Source organism: Pelecanus crispus, chromosome Z (genome assembly GCF_030463565.1).
Source record: "Pelecanus crispus isolate bPelCri1 chromosome Z, bPelCri1.pri, whole genome shotgun sequence".
Taxonomy (NCBI): Eukaryota; Metazoa; Chordata; class Aves; order Pelecaniformes; family Pelecanidae; genus Pelecanus; species Pelecanus crispus.
In genome coordinates, this window is record NC_134676.1 from 38,323,170 (window position 1) to 38,346,865 (window position 23,696).

The following is a 23,696-nucleotide window of genomic DNA, read 5'->3' on the forward strand; positions in this document are numbered from 1 at the left end:
AGAGTATCTCTGGTGGTAGAGATACCACAACCTACAAGGGGAAGCTGTTCCAGTGGCTAACCACCCTCATAATGAAAAGTTTTCTTCTTAATATCAAGTCACAATCTCCTATGTTCCACCTCGTGTCCCTTGCTCTTCATTCTACCACTGTACTCCTCCAAGAAGAGTATGGCTCTTTTTTCTCTACACCCACTACCCATTGGGTTGTTGCAGACAGCAATAAGATGTCCCTTCAGTCCTCTCTTCTCCAGGCTTAAAACCCCCCAGTTTTCTTGGTCTTTTCTCATGTATCATATACTGCAGCCACTGACTCCCTAGATTCGCTCCAGTGTGTCAATGTCTTTCTTGTCCTGGGGAGCCCCAAAATGGACGTAGTACTTCAAATACTATCTCAAAGTGCCAAATAGAGCAGAATAAAAACATAAAAATATACCATTGTGTACATTCCTATGCAAGCCCAGAAGCACAGGGTGTTCTATACCTTCCAGGTAGAAGGCAAGTCTATACCTTCCAGGCAGATACTTCCAAAACTAAGTTTAACTCAAATACGGTCAGTTAGAAGCCATGGCTTCTTGGCTTCTTGGCTCTTCTTGGCATTAAGCTATAAAGGGAGTTCACTCCAAATGGGCAGAAAACCCCCAAAACCCATGCAACCAAGAACCAGGTACAGGTCACTGGAAGAACACCAAATGCAAAAGAACACAGCAGGTGCTGCCTTACCCATAGATTGCTTCATCTTCAGGGCTGGGTTTAAGAATCGTTCTTGTAACTGCTTTTGGTTGAGACACTGTATGTAAAAGCCAATAGAAGTTACTGAGCTATTAAAAAGCATTATAAATGGCAGCAATTTTTAGCTATCAGATAGCAATCAAACCCCTCCGTGCTGAAAATTAATACAGATTTAAATGGCTAGCATCTCTGACTGGAATTGATTTACTTCCTTTTTATTTTTTTTTAAATTCTTGAAAAACAAAAAAAAGTTCAATGGAAGGATACACAACTCTTTCAGGCAAGCCAGATCAGGCTTCAGGAACAGCTTCTTTTGGCTGCTAGGGCAATAGGCTACAGTAGATGCTCTAGGAGAGTACTTGCTTTTTGAGGTGGTAATGTAGTAAGCAACTGCCTTCAAATAATCTCAGGTGTTTCTTCTCTCTCTGCACCACAAAGCAAAGACAGACCTCTCCTCTGTGTGTCAGGATGGGGTTGACATGAAAAGTATACCAGATATGTCAACATGATTGGGGGAGTAGACATTCTGTAGCCAGGGAAGAAAAAGCAACCAAAAACTTCAAACTCTGACCTGCTGGGTCATCTTGGTACTTCAGTTCTTTGTTTGTGTCTACAACTGTAACAGCAGGAGTAGCAATGTCACCAGTTGATTTGAATGGTGTAGGCATTGCTCCCATCCTGGACATCCTACTGGATGGATCATCTTTTGCACTAAAAGAAAGAAAAAGAAAAAAAAGAAAGTGTAGAGAAATTAGATAGGAATGCCACGTATTTTAAGAATTTATTTGACAAGCATTAGAAAAATGGACTAGAAAAAAAAAACATTTCTTACTTTGGTTTCTCTTTCAGCTTTTCATTAGATGAATGCAAATCTAGATCAGAATGATGTAATCTGTCATCTTGAGGGGAGAATGATCTATTTGACTCTATTTCAGAAATGTCTGTAAAGAGAGCAGCAAATCAAGAAATGCAGGATTTGTCTGAATTTTCTGCACATCTGATCACCACATTTATTTACAAAGCTTTCACAAAGAAGATATGCTAAACCTTTAAGCCTACTCCTGTTCCAAGTTGGATTCGACTAGGGTTCAAAAAGTCCGGTATGCTTTTTAGTGCTTCCTCACCCCTGCCTCCCTGAAGACATTTCAGGAAGGTTTCACACAACCTTTAGGAAACACTCACATCACACAACTACTTCGAGCATTCCATAGACTCATTAACTAGTGTTAGCAGCCTTTTATTTGAGGTCTCATGAAGGTTCCCAACCAGAAGACCACCTTCACATTAACAGTCCTCACATCACTGCTTTTCAGTGACAAAAGAAACAGAGTAAGCCCTCAGACTTGAACTGTATCTCAGTCTTCACAGTAAAACCTACAAAAAGTTGCACCCAGTATTCTGACATCAGAGAAGCACTTGCACTAAAGAATGTAACATCCTGCTCCCCGAAACATCCTGAGCCCTTCCCAAAGCAAGATTATGTTGAAAGATATAACTCATACACTGTGAGAGATCATTTGTACAGCATAGATACTGGAAATAGAAACCAGCTGTCCAGGGGGACTTAATTTCCTCTTGTCCTAACTTTTTTTCCCTCCTGTTGAATGCTGTTGTGAATGTTAATGCCCTCAGAAGGAGAGACCAGTCCAATTCACTTGTTTTTAAAACTGAAGTCTTTTATTAAAGCAACTGACTTGCTTGTTCTGAGAAGTAAAATTGATTTTGCCAGACCAACATTGCTTCTTCAATCTCTGCCCCTGCCCAAAATGTAATTATGTGATTACTACAAAATTCTTCTTTCACTGAAAGGAAGTGGGCTTCATGCTTAATAGATCTTACTTAGGTTTGTTTGTGTTTGGTTATTTTTGTTTTTTAAAAGAACCTAGTACCACTCTACCACAGCAAAACACTGTAAGCTCCATTCTGTCCCTGCACAGAGTCCAGAACTGTTTATCCACATTAAACCTCACCATCCATTTCTGAGTCACTGTCGTTCAATGAAGGAATGTTGAGCAGTGTCTGCTTTCTGTCCCTGAGGACAACCAGCTGGAGCTTCCCCCGTGACTTCTCAATCAATTTTCGGGCATCAGCTAAAGACATGTTCTCTGTCACTGTACCATTGATCTGGACATAAAAAGGCAACAACAACACTACAAGTAAACAAACAAATCCATATTGTGCTCAAGCTAAACTTGACTACTACATAACTTACTCCAGAGCAACCACTGTAATAAATGCCTGCTAAACTACTAGCAGTATAACCAGAACAGACCTTGAGAATGATATCCCCTTCATGAAGGTTTCCATCTTTGGTTGCTAGGCCAGTACGGGTCATTTCTTTTATGAAGATCTGACTTCCAAGCCGGAGACCATATTCTGGAATCAGGGAAATAATCCACTGCAGTTTAGAAGATGAGCGAGGATGCATTTTTTTAAAGCTACACACTGTACATGTGGCACACCCCATTACACCATGAGAAAAGAAAAAAAAATGCAGACCTACTAAACCCACTTAACCCTAGGCTAACTCTCCTATTTCTGTGCTGTCACCACATTAAGAACAGACAGCAGTCCAAAAATAATCACAGATGGATGATTAGTCTGCACTTTCAACAGCAAAACAATGCCTTCGTTCTGGAGGCACTTACTAACATGCTGGACTAGATTCTCTCTCTGTATTGTATTTTGCATGGCGTAGAGAGGGAAAAGGGTCAAAAAGCATTAATGGAAGAGCTGGTTTTTTTACCAGTTGCTGCATGCTGACCCTGTCCTATCTGTACCCCAGTGTCTCAGCTGTTTCAGGCAAAGGATTTTTTTTTCCTTTTCTCCTCCCCTTTTTTCCCTTTGATCCAATTTACTTGGATCAGTATATTTGCTACTTAAAAAGAAAGGCAACACTCTTAAAACACATACATCCTAGAACAATGGAAAAGTAAAGAAGTAGTTATCTGCTTTAAGAAATCACCACATTTGAGCAACTCTGCAGAGTATCCATATGAATGGCAGAAATTATTATGTAATTACTAGCTACATATAAAACTTAATAAAGACACCTTAAATTTCTCTTTATTTGTATACCTATCTTCATTGTCTTGACAAGTGGAAACATTACATGCCGGGGAAGAAGAGAAAGGAGGGAAGGGGATCCTTGCCAGAGCCAATGAAAAAAGAGGTTAGCTCCTGCATACAAAGCCTACATGAGCAGAAAATTCTTACAAATCACAACAGGGCAGATAAGAAAAAAACAACCCACAAAACCCCCACAAACCAACCACCACACACCCCCCAAAAACCCCAAACAGAAAAGAATGCACAACCTAATCTCAGATATGCTAGCACAAAAGTCTTTATTTCACACCACAGGAAAGATCCAGCTTTTGGCTTTCATTTACACACTCCAATACTCAGCAAGGAAAGGCTGTTTCAGCTGTTGCTGTTCCAGTATTCTTTAACTACATTCTGAAGTATTCAGAACCAAACAATCCTTGAAACTAATTTAATTATACTGAAGGGAAGAAGTGCACTATTAAAGGCAGAGTCTACTCTTCACTCTTTGTAGCTAACCCTTTTTTAGATGTGCCAAGTGTAAGCTGAATCATGATCAGATCCATGTTTCCCACCAGAACCAGAAGAATAGGACAGAGAAAAATGGAAAACCAATGGACACAGTGGCTTGAAAAGACTGAAACGATGTGGGTGAAAAGTTCTTTGTTCAAAGACGAAAGTTCAAGGTGCTAGGGGAAAAAAAACCCCAAATGAGCCAGGAATAATGAAAAAACAACTTCAACAATCAGTTAGAAAACTCAACATTTAACCTGTAAAAGCAGAGAATACTCAGCTCCTCTCCCTCCCCCACCAAAATAACATGCTGTATTAAAAGTCAATTCCTCTCCTTCCCTACTATACCTACCTTCATTATGTCTGCCTTTTGTTAAGAGAACACTGATTGGTCCATTCTGATCCTGCGGTCCTAGGTACTCATGTTGATGGTGTATTTCAGGTGAAGGACTTCGGGAATGAAGTCTGTCCTGACTTCGACTCCTCCCTTCCCTCCTGTAATTAGGCTCAGGCTGAGATCCATGACTGTAACTGGGTGGGCTGTAGTCTCCTCTGTACTCCCGTTCATAGCCACCATCCCTGTCAATGCTCCTTCCCCTGCTCCGATCTCTTCTATAGTCTCGTTCCAAGCTCCTGTCAACGCTCCTACCACGACTTCGATCACGGCTGTAGCTGCATTCCCTATCATGGTCTCTGTTTCGGTTACGCCCTCTGTCTTGTTCATCTCTATAGCTCTGATCCAGGCTGTTTCCCCAGCTTTGGCTGCGCCCTCCATTACCACTATGCCAGCTTCTGTCACTATAGCCACTTCGAGCACTTTTGCCATCAAATTCTGCGTGGTCATCCATTACATCTAAAGCTCTGTCCTCATAGTCAAGGGAGGGGCTTCTCTTCAGTGCAGCAGCCTGCACTTTCCTTGGTCTTTTCACTACCTGTTCAGTGCAATATAGAACAAACAAACAAAACCCTCCAATGGTCAGAATGTGAAATTCAACAGATGAATATTCTTCACACTTCAAATAGAGATTGGGGGGGGGCAGGGGGAGAACAATGTTCTCATTATAGAACAACCAGTAAATTCGGTTATTTAGATGTGCAGAACAAATACTTACTAATGGGTAGCACAAACAGTAGGAGAATAAAAAAAAAAAAGAAAAAAAAATCAGATCAGCAACCACATTGTATTTCCGCTGCAAGAGTGTGAATAATTAATACTTTTTTTTCCTTTTTCTGGATGACTTCTAAAAAATGTGACAAGCCCGCAAAAGACAGTTGTAGATGCCTCTCTCAACTAATGAAAGCCAATCTGGACAGCAAATTCTTGGATAAGGTGTGTATCCAGGACATCATCTGCCTCACATAACTTTCAACTTTTCCAACTGCCACTCATTATTCAGTAAAATTAAAGATTGAGGACATACATTTTATTCCCATTTTTTCAACAGGATAACTTTGTGACACCGTTCTTCAAGTACCATTTGTTTCCCCTGTAGAAACTGTCTTTGCTTTGTTTTATTTACTTTATATTCTATTGGGCAAAGGCTTGCTTTGCTTTATGCATTTATACTGCACTTCATAGATGAAAACCAAAATCTTGACTGGTTACATAGGTACATTACCACTGTAGAGTGAATACATTTGTAATTTACTTACAATGGTGGCCACTTTTCCACTTTTCCTAAGCTGTTGGACTGCAAAAGAATGTGGAACATTTTCCATTGGGGTCCCATTAACTATGACCACACGGTCATTTTCTCTGGAAGAGGGGGAGGGGAAAAAAAGAAAAAAAGGATTTAAGAGAAGTCTTCATGAAAACATTAGAACAAAATTTCTTTTTTTTTCAGGGGGAACCTATGGATTTCATTCACTTTAACAGGGAGTTTGGCTTAAAAACTGTATTATATAAACACTACAATACCTGAATACTAAAAGAAGCTTTCAGTATGTTTAAAAATTAGACTTAGGGTAGCAGTACATATCTTTGTACAGGTACTATGTCCAGCTTAAGTACCTTGCCATAATCAAAGAAGATTTTGGTTTTTTAAAGAATATTTGTGATGACCATTGAAACTTTTATTCTCTTTTTTTTTTTTTTTAGTTCTTTCAGAACTCCTAGTCTTTCACAGATTTTTTTCACACCAACCTAAGAATTTCAAGAGCTTCAAATTGCTGCAGCCATAGCAATATTCAGGCAAATCTTGACAAGTACCACTCTAGTACACCTTTCTGAAAGACTGCTATTCAGGTCCCATCTACTTGGAAGAAAGGAAGGGGGAAAAAACCCAGCCAAACTACAATACACAAAAACTCCTCCATGCCCTAAAACACAGGCCAAAAGAGATTACTAACTTGTCTATTCAGACCCCCTGCATGTCAAATAGACCATTAAGACTTAACTCAGTCACCCCCAGGAGGCAGCCCCATAACACATGATTAATTAAAAAAGACATCTTCCAGAAAGGCATTTCAGTGCAAAAAAGTGTAGGAGATTAAAAAAAAAAATCTACCACTCCTCGTATTAGTTTATTCTGGTGACTACTCAGTTACTAACCTTACAGTCAGAGCATTAGCTCAACCAATTACTGGTTACTGTGCCATTTTCTGCTAGATAAAAGAAATCTTTAGTACCTATTATTTTCTCTTCACTGTAATCAAGTCACATCACAATCTTCTTTTTAAATAAGGAGATTACATGCTTTAAGCCTCTCTTTGTAAGGCACTTTCTCTAACTCCTTAGTGATTTTTGTGCCTCTTTTCATATCCTTCCAATTCCTTTTACTGAATGAATATGCCAGAACATCATGCTATATTCCAGTATCAGTTTCATCCAGGCTTCATGTGAGAGTTAAAATAGCTCTCTTCACAGTCCGTGTGTTCAAAGATGGCATCAAACTTAATGTTGTAACACTATATCACGAGCTCCCACCTATTTATGCTCACTCCACGCTGAAAAGGATTGCAGGATTGCAATTCCCCCACACTCAGAAGGTTAGGCCTATATTCCTTGGTTTGTTGGAGGAACAGCTTTGCATTCTGTTTTCTTCAGAATGTGTTTTGTCTGAACGTGTCCAGATTGCTTGGTATCACCTTGACATCATCAATTTACCTGGGATCTTACATAATTTGTGGACATGATTTTATTCCCAAATCACAGGTGATTACAGAACAGGATGGATGATAGTTGTGTTGTGCAGGGATCACTGCTACAAAATGAAGGTTTTGTATCGTTTTGTTGAGAATGGTTTGTTACCTGCTTCGCAGTAATCCTTTTATCCAGTCCTTCAATAACTACAGCCATGTCAGCCTTTTCATTACCTCACCAAAAATTAATGTTTGGCAAAATAGCCAGAATCTACTCTTTTGAATTACCGCACAACTTCAGCATTCTTCCAAATTGTATAGTCCTCAACAGGTATTCCAGGTCAAAGGATGAAAAACTAATCAGCAGTGGGTTATAAACTATGTATCTCAGCCTACAGATTTAAAATTACTTGTCCATGATAGATGCTGCCTCACTAAGGATGATGTTACCAGGAGGACTACAGAAACACTTTATTTCCATATTTTTTTCTTTCAAATATAAAATTTCAAACGCTTCTTTGGGCTGACTTAAGCCATTCTCTTCAAAACTAATGATGACTAAATGTGTTTCCTGGAGGAAGAACAGGGAGAATGTTTTAAGATACTAAGTATTTCTACTGTTTCCTTAAAAGAAATGCAATTTTAAAAGAAACATACTTAACTGTAAAAGCTTTTCAATAGCACTGAAATTTAACTTCTTACAAAATAGCAAATAAAACCACCTCTGGGTGGAGTTTGTTTGTTCTGTTGTTTGTGGTTTTTTTTTAAAACAGACATCTAGGTTTTCAAGAGGGCATCAAATCTTGAGTGGATCAAATCACTAGGATTTCAACCAAGCCTGTCTGAAGATTTTACGTTTTCTACAGCCATGTTCCTCAAATTATGCCAAACAGAGAAATAAGAAATTGCTTACTGAAGTAATCCATCTGCTGGACCACCTGGGAGAACATCCGAAATGACTATTGATGTTTCACCATTTTCAAAATGAGGGTTATCTCTGCCACCAGACACTGCAATCCCAAATCCTCGTTTTGAATCCTTTACAACAAAAACAAATAAACAAAAAACTCAATTCCATCCATGGGAAGTTTGATAGGTAGAAAGAAGAGTAACATGAATGTTCCTTTGATGGCACTCTACCTAGATATTACCCAAATTATGATAGTTGCATGCAGAAATACACAGCACCTCTAGATTTAAAAAGGAATGGGTTTACAAATCCATGTAACAAGACAACATGTTCCCGTGTTCCAAAACTTCAGTCTACAGCCTTGTGATGGCTAGTAATTACGCAAAGGACTCATTAACTTAGCCTGCATTTTGCTCCACCATCCCACTGGTTATTCATACCAAGTTTATTGTCAGATAAATCTATTTTGTTAGTGATGCCTGGGAAACTGGAACAGCTTTTCCAGGATGTCATCTTCATTATGACTGCTAACTAGTTTGTAAGAACTACTTACTCCCTGATCAAACTAAACAAGATCATTGCTGATTATAAAAAGCAAGAAGTGAACTTGTGAATTCTAATTATCCTCTCTCACAATCAACTATTTTAAATATGTAAATTATGTCAAACCTGTCATCATAGAAATATCAGATCCATAAAAGCCCTAAGATGGCATTCATAAAATCAGGGTAATGCTTAATAGGGTGAGAAGGAAGTGTGTCTATAATGCTAGACCTGAGAACCGTTAGCGTAATTGAACTGCAGGCAAAAAAGTGTGCACAAAACCATACATTTTGTTAAACACACAGGTTTAATTTTATCAGCTATTTAACATACACCTCCTATCACTATAATATACAAATTATGCTACATTTAAACAAAATGTTTTAACACAGTGGCAAAGAATGCTCTTTCCCAAACTCACGCTCAGTGTGTGTAGTTCATCACATGCCAACTCACGTTCCACTAATGTCAATATTAAGTGGTTATTTCTTTGAGGAGGAAAAAAGCAACGTTTTTGGGGGTTTTTTGTTTGGTCCCCCTCGCCCCCAACCAGCACTTTACTTGCTGCACCTCAGTTTTACAGGAAGCAGTTTGATGCTTCAAGCCAAAACAATACAGAATTCAAAATAATGGTAAAATTCATTGGTAGTGGCTGATGCAGCAAGTCCAATAGCCCTTTGTCAATTCAGTAGTATAAGCCTGTTTCTGAGGCAAAGAAGTAGTGCTCATTTACACGATATTCAAGATCTTAAAAGTTGGAAGTTACAGGAACTAAGGTCTGCTTCTGCAATGTTTCTCCTGTCTACCTCTGTAACCTGAAAAACAACCCTTTCTCAACAATTCAGCACATAAAACAGGCTGTTTAGGAAAGACTGCTATTTTACCTTGGGTCATCAAGTTGAGTTCATTGCAGAACATGTAAAAAAACGTAAGCAGCACAGTATAGGCTGCTCACTGAACCCAGATCATCAGAACAGCTAGGAAGACCACCACCGCCCAAAGCACACATCCTGTACCCTGGTGTGGCAGCCTAGCCATTAGAGAACTCAGAAACACGCGGTCTACTTCAACTCAAAAGGACTCTATGTAACGAAATACTTCCTCTTTTTCTTAGAAGAATTGTTAAAAGTGACATCTATAGTCCATGTATTTTAGAAATTTTGATGACAGGGTTTTCCACTAGATTCTACACTGGTAGATATTAAAGTATTAAAAAAAAAAAAAAAAAAGAAATCAGTGGAATCATGTAGAGGTAGTGGAGGCCCCATCCCTAGAAACATTGAAGGTCAGGTTGGATGTGGCTCTGAGCAACCTGATGTAGTTAAAGCTGTCCCTGCTTAGTGCAGTGGGGTTGGGCTATATGCCCTCTAAAGGTCCCTTCCAACCCAAAGCATTCTGTGATTCTATGTTCAGTGATTATTACAGAGCTTAGACATTAACTACAACTGCTTCACAGAACCATCTGCTTTGTTTTTAAGGTTATTCAGTGATGAATTTAGCTATGTGGCTGGCATGTGGTATATTATACTGTTGTTACAAAGACCAAACAGTAGCAAATATAGCACTTAAATTGTTCATTTAATTTACTGTTAACATTAAAGAGTCACGCTATTGTATGAATAACTAGCAATTAAAGCTTTGAAATGAAAAACATATCTGATTTGGACAATGAATTAATCCTATCCCAGACTCAGATATGCTAATATCATCTATTGTAAAACATATTTAGACTAAACCAATGCTTGAATATTTGAGAACTAAAAATATAACAGGCACTCACTCACCTTTTGTAAGGTCACAGTGTACTGTTCCCATATCAGCTCTTCCATGCCTGGGGCCTGTTGCACACAGAAACCAATTAGTAAAACACAAAGTATGCAATTGTCTAAATTAAAATGTGAAAAACCCCATTAAAACACAGATATAAAAGTAACATGCATATTCCAATAATTTGGTAGAGTTAGTGTGAAATGTATATAATTCAATTAATTAAGATTTTTCTTTAAGAAGGCAAAAAATATTAATATGTCCGGAGTGATAGACACCCTTCACATTTCACTGATTTAACAGCTCATTCTGATTTTCTGAACAAGTCTCATTCAGCAAAAGCATTTAATTCAGATCACACTAGCACTATATAGTCCCGATTCAAATAACACACAAAATACTTAAGGAAGACCTCTCCATTCCAGTATGCAGCAAGATTAGCAGTTGAAACTCAGGTTTTCAAAATGAACTAGCCTTCAGATCTTTTTGCTTCTTGTTCATGTGGATTTAACAAAACATTCATCCACTATGAATTACATAACTGAGTATTTAGGTTCCCCTCAAGAAACTAAATTTTACAGGAAAACACAGTGTATTGATATATATATATATATATCTATCTCACTGGTAAATCCATTTCTGTGACACTTCTCAGAAACATTTTTTTCCACATTTCCAGTTACAACTGATCCTGAACCAGTTTATCTTACATGATATAACCTGAAATCTTTCCAACACCACAGCTTAAAATATAATACAGAATAATCATCCAGCTGTGATGCATCATACAGTACACAGCCAGCCCCTTCAGTGCCTGCCCTGTAAAACAAGGAGGAAAAAAAAGCCACAATATTTGACACACTGCAAACATTTCAAAATGCAAAGTATCCACTGCAGAAGAAAAATCCAGGCATTGCATGAGTACACACATGCACATACTCAAGATGTACATTTATTTGTTTTTACTACAAAAAGCGGTCTTCTTTCTTGGGAAGCTAAGAGTTTGCTCAGAAAACTGAAGTTCAGACAGAAGCTCAGTGTTGACTTAACTGTCTTTTTAAAGGCATTAAAGACATTATGACAACTAAACTCCAAAACAACAGACAGAGAACTGACACAAGAGGGTATTCCTGTACTTCAACGCATCCCCCATATTTCCAGAGTAAAAGCCTTCTGGCAGTACACAACTATGTAACAAGCTATGGATGCTGTTTCTTGAATGCAGAGAATCCCATGATGTATTCTTCCAGTAGATTCTGAGCACCCCAAAGAGGAACTTGGTTTACTTTTTCCACTGCACATTCACTGTACTGAAAACCAAAACCTAAGTCCTGCTCAGAGTTCCTGAGGGAATACGCAAAACATTCAGTATTCTTACCAGGAATTTTACAACACTGAACAGTGTCAAACTTCCCACTGTTCTCCCAGAAAATGAACAATGCTCTCCAGTTTCCAGAACTTTTTGGGCCTAATTAAAAATTCATTTAAAATAGGTGGAGGAGAGGATGGTTTATATTAAAAATAATACAAGTAAGTATTTCTACATTTCTGCTTGTCTGGATCAGACAAGAATGAGTGGCATGTATAACTGTTAGTATTAAAACACTTATGTCTTGGGTCAGTGAATTACTCTGCTGAAGCGCATGGTGAAATTACTTTATTTGATATTCCCATTTAACCAGCTGACGTGTGTAACCCTTCAACTAGCTGACACTGAACTGTCTCACTACATAGATGTCCTTACACAGAGAACCTTCTATAAGTAAAAAATTTCTCCTTAACTAAGTGCTTTTTCTGAGCTGCTGTGGTAAATAGAAGTGACTAGGCTTGCTTGTCTGGCATGTATGAAAATGTGTAAACAGTTCACCTACTGCTGACCCTTGGCTACACCATCGCTGTCCTGCTTTTCTGTATGATACACTTAAGCTCTGTAGAAAACCAGTCTGTGCTAAAGAAGGGCCTCAGTGTCATTGAAATTCCAGCTGACTTCACTGAAGAAAGTTTTAGAAATGAAAGACAGTATCAAATGATGTGTAAAATTTGAAGGACAAACAGGTGGGTTCACATTTTGTAGAAGCAGGGGAGATGGAAAATCTTTTCCATCCTTCTCACTGTATAATGGCCTCAACAACTTACACATGTAACAAGAGCATCACTTAAATTCAGTTTGCACTGTATGCAGTTCTTACCAACACTACATCTCAGCCTAGAATACTGAGTCCAGCTCTGTGCAAGGCAGACAGGATGCAATTGGATGAGAGCTTACTACCTGTAGGGACAAAGAGCAGCATAGTTGCCTTACTCTTCCAGGGACTCTAACACCAGGTCTTTCAATACACTATCTACTAAAGGAAGGCCTGAGAAATGACTGCTTACTCAGTACAACACTGCAGAAAAAGGACTGAGTAATAAAGATACTGGGGATGGATTTATGGGTATGAAATTGGTAAGCTTATAGGAATTTCCTTCCAGAAAACTTGGCCTCCCATGAGGAGTGGCACAAGTAAAACCTTGTGCACAATTGGAGAGATGCATTGTGTAGGAAATGCTTTGGCATCTTAAACTAACAGAGTTAAGTTTATTTTGCTCTGACAAGTCTCATGGTATCTGGTCACAAAAATAAGCGTAAGAATGGAAGAGAAACTACTGCCTATAGATACTACAATTAAGGTCTTGCAGGATGTTGAGCCTATAGTATTACGTCATCTGTGCCTAGAGGAAGTTCCTCATAGTATCAGTGACTGTCTCGGGTACTTTCTGTGTAAATTTTGGGGGTTTATTTTTAGCTCGAAACTGTTACTGAACATTAAACAAAAGCTAATTAAATAATTCACTTTTAAATTCGTAAGTATTTGTTAAAGTAATACATTTTTAGAAACTGCTCCTTGGGAAACTGTCTCCCATTTGCTGCATGCCGTATTAGTGAAGGAGAGTACACTATGTACTTGCAAAGCTGATTTTGTACAACATAATTACCAAGACAACAGCACTAGTTCTGCCATACTGCTAAAGCTATGCAGGCTCTGTAACACAGTTCAGAGAACTGAATGGTCACCTTGGAAGCCCGTAAGGCACAAACCACATCTGTACTCCCTCAAATCTCTAAGCAATAATCTCTTTAACATTATAAAACGTACTGCTGCTTGCCATTGCCACGATGCTAACCCATACTGACAGATTAATGGACACGAGAAGATTGAGAGGGAGGGAGAGACTACAAATGTTATAAATCATCAGCTGAGGACTTGATCAAAACTAAGACTGAAGTCTCCACCACAACTGCAAAATTCCTGTATTCCACATCTAATAATATGACTCTCCTCTGAATGCATCAAGTGATGGGTTACGAAAAGCCTCCATCACCTTGTCAATTTCTTTATACTTCACTTGTAAGGAAGCACAAAGGGTTCCTGAGCAGCCTGTGCACCCCTTATAGGATCTCAATTTCACTGCAAGATTGCACACCAAAACACTGGAGAGAGAAAGCCAGGCACAATGGTTACGAACCCCACCTCCAGTTACTAATAGTAACTGTTTTGCAAGTCTACCCAGGTTTCACACAGATAGCGGGCTACCTGCAGTAAATGCAAATTACTGTAATTAACTAGTCTAAATTCATTACTGACTAAAGTCAGTCCATTTCTAATTAGAACACTGTAGTCAGGATTTGCTTAAATCTGCCTAACGCTCATATACCAAAATGACAAGTGCTTTCTACATACCCAAAATAGACTGCTTAACGGAATCTTTGGCAGGAACTAGTCAAAGTGCTAAAATTGTCTATGTGCTACAAACAGGCAGCTGTTGCAACTCTCACTGACAGTCATCAGAGACTGATGCAATTACTTGCTACTGAGAGATCACCACATACAACTTCATTCACACTGAAAGAAGAACAAAGCAGAAGACCGGCCACAACAGTTACCGGGCTATAAAAGTGAGTTGGAGAGGGGAGAGATATACGGGGGGGGGGGGGGGGGGGGGGGGGGGAAGAAAAGACTTGGAGCAAGATGCAACAAAAAGCAACTCACGTGCCCTTTCAAAATCCCCAACTTTTTGACTGCATGTGACCACATTCTCTGCAGAGCTTGAGCTGTCTTCATTGTTGCAGGATATAATCTGTGAGGGGACGCCGTACATCCCCGTCTTTTCATCTGTTTCCACCACTCAACGCGGTTATGTAATTCTAATACAATAGTGGCCTACATACTCAAACAAATCCTGCCGTTGGTTTCACACAGAAACACGTCAAAACCACAGTAGGGAAATCTACCAGGAGTTTAACAATCACTTTAAAAGACCCCAGAAAAAAGCAGTACTGAAATCTTATGATTTTTTTTTTTTTTTTTTTAAAAATAACAGTGTCAGAAACAGACTGGTATGTAGCAAGTTACTCTCCTTCCAAGAACATATGGGTTCACCCCGCCAGGACCCTACTTGAAATTTTAAAGAAAAAAGCCTTACGAAGCACAGTGCAGATCATTTGAAAATTCCTATTCCGACAATAATATTTTATAGTAAAAATTACCACTTGAATCCATTATCTTGAGTAACACTGTGGCTTAGCAGCCTCTATCAAGTCTTAACAATTTAACTGCTGCATCGGGAAGTCCTTATGCAGAAATAACAGTATATGAATAATCCCTTCAACTGCACATGTAAAATGACATATAAACACTTGCAGAACCTTGCGCTTGGCTCCAGCAAGCAGAAAGGGCAAGAGAAACAAAATTATAATAGCTGCAAATAACAGACACTCTCTCTGCCCTCAAACATTTAGTAAGGTATTTGTAAGAATGATAAGCTAATCATACAGCCAAACAGATTAATTCATTGGAAAACAGGTCAAGCTATCGGTTCCATCTATGCCACAAGAATGCTGTGAAATTTAAGCCTTAAGCAAACATTTCCCCTAGACTTCATGTAAGTAAGGTACACAAGCAGTGAACAGACAGGAACACATGCCAAGTTCAGCACACAATGCTAACCAAAACCTCCATCTATAGATTGCATTTTTCATTAGTGGAACAATTATAACTGCTGAAGAGTAAGAATTCAGAGAGCCATGGAAAATGGGGAGGGTTTTTCTTGGTGGGGGGAGGTGGGTTAGGTTTTTCCATTTAAAATCAAGAGTGAATTCAATGTCCTGTGTTTCGACTGTGACTGCATCTCTGTGCTAGCCGACAGAACTAGGATGAACTCAAGCTCGCACCTTCAGTGCTGAGCTGCCGAGCGTGAGTGCGGTTCAGCCCGCACCAAGGGGGCCCAGAAGCGCACTGACACCACACTCTGACTGGGGCTTCCCACTTCCAGAGCGCATGTGTGGATCTAAGTAGTTTAAGACTGTCATTAGAGTTTGGTCAAAACAGTTTAGAATTTCCATCAACATTTCTAAAGAAAAAACTCATTCTTCTGAACAGACTCATATTCACAGCTTCCAAAACTGCATTTTGAATTTATTTATTTATTCTTACAAAAACAGCAGGAAGCAGAAACAAATGTAAGGATGTATTTGAGACCTCTCTAGCCCTGTCTTAGCTCTCCTGCTCATCTCCTCCTTGCCCTGACAAAGCTTGAACAACGCTCCAAATAGAGAAATAGCACCAAAAAAAGACTGTGATGACATCAAGAACAAAAATGGTGAAACATTGTCCATGAGCTGTAGTGGTTATAACAGCAAGGACTCGTCTTCCTTGGTTTTGGACTGTCTTTGCTCTAAAGGAAAATGAGAAAGACAGATAGATTGACTGCACCAAAATTTAAGAGGAAACCATAAAGAAATTTTTAAAAATTATGAGCAAGTCTAGGAATGTTACTGCCAATTTTCTTGCATAGTCAGAACAAGAGCTGTGAAGAGACTCATGAGTTAACAGAAAGATGAAGGCTTTTGCATTTGGATATTTCATTTTGGAGGAAAACAATTTCTCCAGGATAGGAATTCCTCTATCCAATTTTTTAAATAATTTTTTAAAAAATTAAACTAATAAACAAGCACTGTCCCAAACACTGTCTTTTGACCTTACCTGCGTGCATCTTTACAAAGGGCAAAGGAAACTAAAGCCTAACTTCACTCCCAGCACAAGATTACAGACACAATTACAAGCCTTTCATGTTTCACACCTATTCCACATCTATTATCCAGACATTTAAAATTCAAACTCTTTTTGAAAGCAAGCTCAACTCCAAAGAGACACACACACCTTGGTTCTTTGTGGGAGTCTATCCAGACAATAAAATGTTTGTGAATCATGTGAGGAAAAATAAATTGAAAACTAAGCATGATGATCTGTTCCATAAACTGGGACTGTGAAAAGAAAAACAGAGCTCCCAGAAAACTCAACAGAGCAACCTCAGAACATCACAACAAAGCCTCACAGCAGAAGGCAGCATCTCTTCACTCACCCAGGTGAAGAAACAGCTTCCTTACCTCGGTCCCCAGCAGAAAAGCTAACTGGAAGTCTTACACCTAGCACTGTCTGTTTTGATTTCTTCCTCTCTAGCCAGCAAAGAACATTAGTGTTTCCTCACATGTAATCTAGACAAGACTGTGTAGTAAGCAGAAGGGAAACCCGAAATGGTCTTGTTTGCCCTGCTATGGGAGTGACACAAAAAAGAGGTCCCTCCCCATGCCTCCACCCTGCCCCCTTCATCTGCTACCATGGACTTAGGCATAAAAACCTTGAAAGCTGAGTCCAGATTTTCCCTAAAGACAGACTCCTACACTGAAGATGATCAAGAACTTCAAGTTTAACTGGAAGTCACCCACCAGATACATTATCAGATGATTCAGAAACTGCCCCCACATCACCTGCCTGCATAAAGGCAATTATGATGGACAAAACTGGATGGCCCTGGATTTATAAGGCATTCAAAGATGACGATTCACTTCAGTATCTGGAGGATCCCCCAAGAGATCCCCTCAACAGACAGTGGAGGCCAAGTGAAATGAGAAGCAATCTGTACATCAGTGCGTGGTGTGAAGGTCCACACCTCCTCTTTTTCAGCTGTAGGCCATAGCCTACTAGGCTATTAAAGATGACTATGAAACAACAATTATATAACACAAGCTGCATATCCAGAGCCTGCCAAGTATTTTTAATTAACATAGTGAAAAATGACTGAAGAGGAACAGGACCTTTACCAGGCCCTTCCCCTGCAGTAAGGAAGGATGCTCAAGACACTTTGAAGTTAAGAAGACTCTAACAAAAGTGTTTTCATGAAGTATCTGCATATTGTACAGCAGATCTTTGATTAGGATCTAGGAGGATGAGAAAAACTATTTACCCATGGATCTTTTACAATACAGCCAACATATCACAAAAAAGGAGATATCTCCTTTTCTACCAATAAATATTCTAATTCAGAGAAGCATTTCCTACTTTTTGTGTAGGCTCCTGCACCAATACAGCAACCCCCAGAAGAGCAACAGATCGTCCTGAAGAAACAGGTTCCCAGAATGATGAATGGCTCAGTTTAAAGGAAGAGAAGTGATAAATAGTTTGCAAAAGATATCCACTAGAAGTAACATGCAATTGTTCTTCAACAAGGCAGAAATGTTTTGTTTTTTTTTTTTTTCTCCTAGGGTCATGAAGGAGAAACATACAACATGGGACAACTCCATGTTAAGAGATCATCAGTTCTACTTTCACATTTGAATAAAATCAAGATGGTTGTTAACATCAAGACGGTTATATTATCAGCATGGAGGAAGTTAAAAAAAAGTCACATACTATACAAGCAGGTATACCTCTGCACTGGAATGACAACTTTTGAAGGGGAAAAAAAAACCCCGATGTAGAAATGAGCTGTGTAGACAATCCTTTCTTCCCCTTCCCTCCAGTGGAGAATTATCAGTTAGATAGAGTCTTTGCTTTCTCCCAAATTACTCGCCAAGAACAAATACCCTGCTAACAGAGCAAAGGTATTTTGCTTGTAACAAGCACATTCAACATGTATTATCAGACTCTGTGCAAGAAACATTTTTTTCCAAAATGCAGTAATCTCAAGGTAAGGGTTGTCTAAAAAGACCAATTTAAAGCAAATATAAACTGAGCATAACATTTCTAATCATTTGTTCTTCATAAATTTGGTAAGTTGAATGTCATTACACAAAACACAAACAGAACCGAAGAAGTGACGATGTCAAAAACTTTTCTTACTCATATTTCACTTAAAAGTTACACTATTCACTTGCTATAATTTATAAATTCTATCTACAACAGCACTGGCAAATGCTAGGTAAGTACAACATGCCTATTCCAGGTATTCAAAGACCAATCTTTACTCCTTCAGTTGCATGAAAACTTTTAAAACCATCAAATGAGAACTGTTTACTAGACAATAATTAAAGGTTTGTTTTGTTTTACTTCTTTCAGGAACAGTTTGAATCCAGCATGACAACGCCCACAGTCATTACTTGACACTGTGCTCAGCACTATTTCATTACGAATTTTGCTTCCAGTTAGCAAAACTACTCCTTCTTAAAAAATACCCATTGCCAAAGCTGTTAGCTGCCGAGCCAAGAGCACAATTCAGGCTTCTTGACTTCAAGTAGCCTAACCTTGCACAACATGTTTCAGTGGAAGCAAACATGCAGATTTCCTCCATTTCTGTCAAATACCAGAACAGCCCCTGTAATAGGAACACAGGGGTCAAACTTCTCCCGTTGTAGAAATTTTAGCCAGCTAACATGTGGGGAAAAATTCCAGGGTGGCAGAACTTGCATTCATTTGTACCTTGTGTTGCACTATGATACTCCAAATGCCTTTCAGAAAGCGAACTGAACTAGAATCCAGTCCTCTGCAGAACTGAGGAGATGCAGGGCAGCAGCACTGTTCACCAGACTATTGAGAATATTACTAGACAAACATATCTAGGTCTCATTTGCATTGTAGCCCTTTACTAACACTCACAGCATAACGCCCCAGATTTTGTAGAGCACAAAAATCGTTTAAAAAATAAGCCAAGGGAGATGGAAAAAAAAGTTGCGTATGCATAGATGATCTCCACTGATCTGGACCTTTGACAAGCTGTGTGCTTTTTAATTCACGTTATATCACTCAATCCAGCTCACAGCATGTCAATGACAAACAATACTTAAATGTAATGAAGGATATCACACAATCTGCCTATAATAGCAGTCCCTGCACGAGCATTCTTTGAATGGTTCACAGTGATGAAATAGCATCCCCAGTTGAAAGAATTTTTGCAGAAATTTGCCTGAGCACGGGAAAGAACACATCAAAATAGTAGCATGGGATTTGAGTTTTGCAACTGCTTAATTATTCTGCAATTCCAAAAAATAAAGGGAGTAACGAGTAACCTGGACACTGAAAAGAAGCCAGTAAAGAATGTGGCATTAGGCATCCTTTTGCTGGAATACTGAGTAAAGCACATAACCTCTGAATAGTTTTATTTGTTTCAACTCTATTAAAGAAACACCTAAATAAAACTAGGGCGGCTGTACATATAAATATCTGAGTAATACATACACTAGTCTCAACTGTTTTTCAGGGAAATTTTTATCTGTCCATACCAGTAAGATACTGCCTAGGAAAACTGTGTTTCCTATGTATTTAAAGCCAAACATTTACCAATTATATTGAAGACTTTCAGAAAGCAGGACAAGCACTTTGAAAGGAAGAAAGGGGAGAATCAGGATTTTCTTAAAACATTTCGTGTTCAAGTCACAATCCACCTTAGAAATAGCAAATAAAAATCCAAGGTGGTTTTTTTTTGTTTGTTCGCTCGCTTTCCAGATGCTTTCTTCTTCTCAGGCTCATTAAGGTTTCCTTGCCTCTAGAAACAACCACTGTTGGAAGGCTCACAGAACACGAACACCCCTTTTCACCTTTGACAATGCAGGTTTCTCTTCCCAAACACACATCTACCTCATAAGCAGGGTACGGTTTCACAAGATACGAACTAAACATTGATTTATTGTTTACAATCGACCGTAACAATTTCTACGCTCCTCCCGCTCACTAACATGCATCCCCTTGACCCACTCCATGAATTCTGCTGTTTGGCTCTTCAAAGAAAGCCAAAATAGCTTCCTAAAGCATCAAAGTGTTCGTCTTTTCCCACTGGATTACGCTATTGCCACTTCTGTGAGCTGAACTGGCTTGCCATGGAACAGCTGAATATCAGGAGATGAAGCAGAAGGAATCTTAGAACTCTGCACCTAAGATCAACTCAGGCATCAGATGAAGCTTCACATTCAAGGATGCACTAGGGCAGAAAAGCTAGATTTTATTAAAGGGACAGATTAAATATATAATGATAGAAGTGTTTAGGTTGGAAGAGGCTCTTAAGATCATCGAGTCCAACCGCAAACCTAACACTGCCAAGCCCACCTCTAAACCATGTCCCTAAGCGCCACGTCTACACATCTTTCAAATACCTCCAGGGACGGTCACTCAACCGCTTCCCTGGGCAGCCTGTTCCAAGGCCTGACAACCCTTCGGTGAAGAAATTTTTCCGAATATCCAATCTAGACCTCCCCTGGTGCAACCTGAGCTGTTTCCTCTTGTCCTGTCCCGTGCTACCTGGGAGAAGAGACCAACACCCATCTCACTACAACCTCCTTTCAGGTAGTCGTAGAGAGTGACAAGGTCTCCCCTCAGCCTCCTTTTCTCCAGGCTAAACAACCCCAGTTCCCTCAGCCGCTCCTCACAGGACTTGTTCTCTAGACCCTTCACCAGCTTTGCTGCCCTCCTTTGGACACGCTCCAGCACCTCAATGTCTTTCTTGTAGTGAGGGGCCCAAAACTGGACACAGTGTTCCAGGTGCGGCCTCACCAGCGCCGAGGGCAGGGGGACGATCACCTCCCTGCTCCTGCTGGCCACACCATTCCTGACACAAGCCAGGATGCTGTTGGACCCAGGTGCCGGACGTGGCACTTGGCCTTGTTGAATCTCATGCAATTGGCCTCAGCCGATCGATCCAGCCTGTCCAGATCCCTCTGTAGAGCCTGCCTACCCTCAAGCAGATCAACACTCCCGCCCGGCTTGGCATCATCTGGGAACTTACTGAGGGTGCACTCGATCCCCTCATCCAGATCATTGATAAAGATATTAAACAGAACCAGCCCCAAAGTGAGCCCTGGGGAACACCACTTGTGACCAGCTATCAACTGGATTGAACTCCATTCACCACAACTCTTTGGGCTCAGCCATCCAGCCAGGAGCAGTAAAATAAATGCAATACAGAAAATACTTTTAATGGAAAAGACAGGAAAATCGAAGTTCCTGATTGGCTTTAAGGGTCCTCAAGACTATGAGAAAATATATTCCCTCCTGCTTTTTAATCCATCTTTGATAAAACAACAGATTATTACCCTCATGCATATAGCATACCTTGATAGCCATTTAATAGGTCTTGTATCTTGTCTGTTTGCACATATTCTAGAAGAAACATTCATGAAGGCTTTGCAGGTATTAATGTAATGCTAGGATATAATCTGATATATAAATCTATTAAGATATATTAATAAAAATGTTTTTATATACACATATGCATGCACTAAATATATCTGCCCCCGTAACACAAACAAACAGAAAGCAAGCCTGCTTCTTTTTCCCCTCATGCTGCATATTAAAAAGGCATACAACCACCAGGAGCTGCAATTCCATCCCCCACTAAATTTGCAGGGCACTTAGAAGTCTAGAGCAGACCGGCAAAACAAGTAGGAAACCTTATATTCCAAAGATGCCCACCAAGTTTTTGACAAATTATTTTTGCAGAACGCAGACATCCACGCATGCCAGCAAAACTCGGAGCCAAGATTCAAGGTGTACAACTCACAACTAACCCAGAGAGACACTAGGTGGTGCAGTGATGCTGCAAGTGAGGCACACACTGCTGCCCTGCCCCATAAAAAATGTTAAATACAGCATTTGTTTCGAGTTTTAGAAATACAACTTCAGGCTATTGCTCTGGCACACAGCATGGTATTATTGCTCTGAAGAACTAGACTCAATATTACACAACATCTTCATTTATTTATTTCTCAAACAGGTTGGCATTTGAGTAATTTCATAAATATAATTTGTACACACTAAAAAATTCTAAGAAAGGCCTAACAGGTTGTTAGGCCAAAATCCTATTTCAAAACTTTCCTTTCAGACTAAAAATGACAGGAAATGTGATGTTAAAACAAGGTGTTAGGTGTTTTTTGTTTTGTTTCTTTAATCTCAAGCACATATCGTATCATCAGTCAAACAGACTGTTCTGCTCTTTTTTTTTTTAAATTCCAGCTTTATTAAGTGCCTTTCCACCACAATTATTTCAAGAATTAATTGCACTGTTTATACAAAGGAAATAGACGTATTCCCCAAGCAGTTTTATGTTCTGAAAAAAGAGAAACATCTGGTACTCCAAAGATAAACCATGCATATTACTCATCAGTCACACCAAGACACCAAAGAAATGAGTAGCTGAAAAATTCTAAATGAGCTGTTGAACCAATACTACATGACAGCTGCACCTGAAGTTGTAAATACTACGTTTCAGCACTAACAATAAAAAGGAGAATTATAGTTAAATTTTTGGATTGCAACATTTTGTTCCAGGCTACTTTTAACCTGAACATATGAAGTTTACACTTTCAAGAAATACCATGAGGTCCTTTAAGGTCCTGATTTTGCTGACATAAAGGCATAATTTCTCATTCCACCAGAGAAGTCAAGCAACACATGCACACACACACTGGAAATTTCTAAAATTAATTCACTTGTATTTCACAGTACTTGTGATCCCTGCCAGTAAGAATAACAGTTAATCAATTCAGCAATCAGAAATTACTTAGGATTGCATGGTGCCTTTTTAAAACTATGATGCTTACTGAACAACTTACCTTTTTAACAACTGTTCCCTCTCTCACTATTGGAAGGGTGTTAATGCAAAAGCAGCCACCTGACCTGCTTTGACGGTATGCTAGGAGAAGCTGGTCCTCATTTACCATTATCTGGGACAGGGAGGGGGTACAGCAAGAGGGGAAAAAAAAGCAGTAATTACCCAGCAGAGTGTAACAAATTCAGAACATGAAACACAACATCACTTTACAACCTTAGCATGCTATACAAATTAAAAATATACATGCAAAACT

At 39.3% G+C, this 23,696-nt stretch overlaps 1 protein-coding gene across 5 annotated transcripts in view; it reads right to left on the reverse strand.

Moving 5' to 3' along the window:
• TJP2 (tight junction protein 2) overlaps window positions 1-23,696 on the reverse strand; it is a 53,024-nt gene that overhangs the window by 12,305 nt on the left and 17,023 nt on the right. For 3 of the 5 annotated variants that reach the window (XM_075725808.1, XM_075725807.1, XM_075725806.1), the window contains exons 1-10: window positions 14,620-14,691; window positions 10,606-10,659; window positions 8,282-8,406; window positions 5,941-6,043; window positions 4,640-5,219; window positions 3,002-3,105; window positions 2,700-2,853; window positions 1,562-1,670; window positions 1,301-1,440; window positions 721-787 (exon numbers count right to left, since the gene is read on the reverse strand). In XM_075725808.1, coding sequence (XP_075581923.1) covers window positions 721-787; window positions 1,301-1,440; window positions 1,562-1,670; window positions 2,700-2,853; window positions 3,002-3,105; window positions 4,640-5,219; window positions 5,941-6,043; window positions 8,282-8,406; window positions 10,606-10,659; window positions 14,620-14,691 — 1,508 coding nt within the window. Of the gene's footprint in view, window positions 1-720; window positions 788-1,300; window positions 1,441-1,561; window positions 1,671-2,699; window positions 2,854-3,001; window positions 3,106-4,639; window positions 5,220-5,940; window positions 6,044-8,281; window positions 8,407-10,605; window positions 10,660-13,951; window positions 13,975-14,615; window positions 14,692-23,696 lie in introns of those variants that run through there. The other 2 variants (XM_075725805.1, XM_075725804.1) reach the window with 2 other exon arrangements.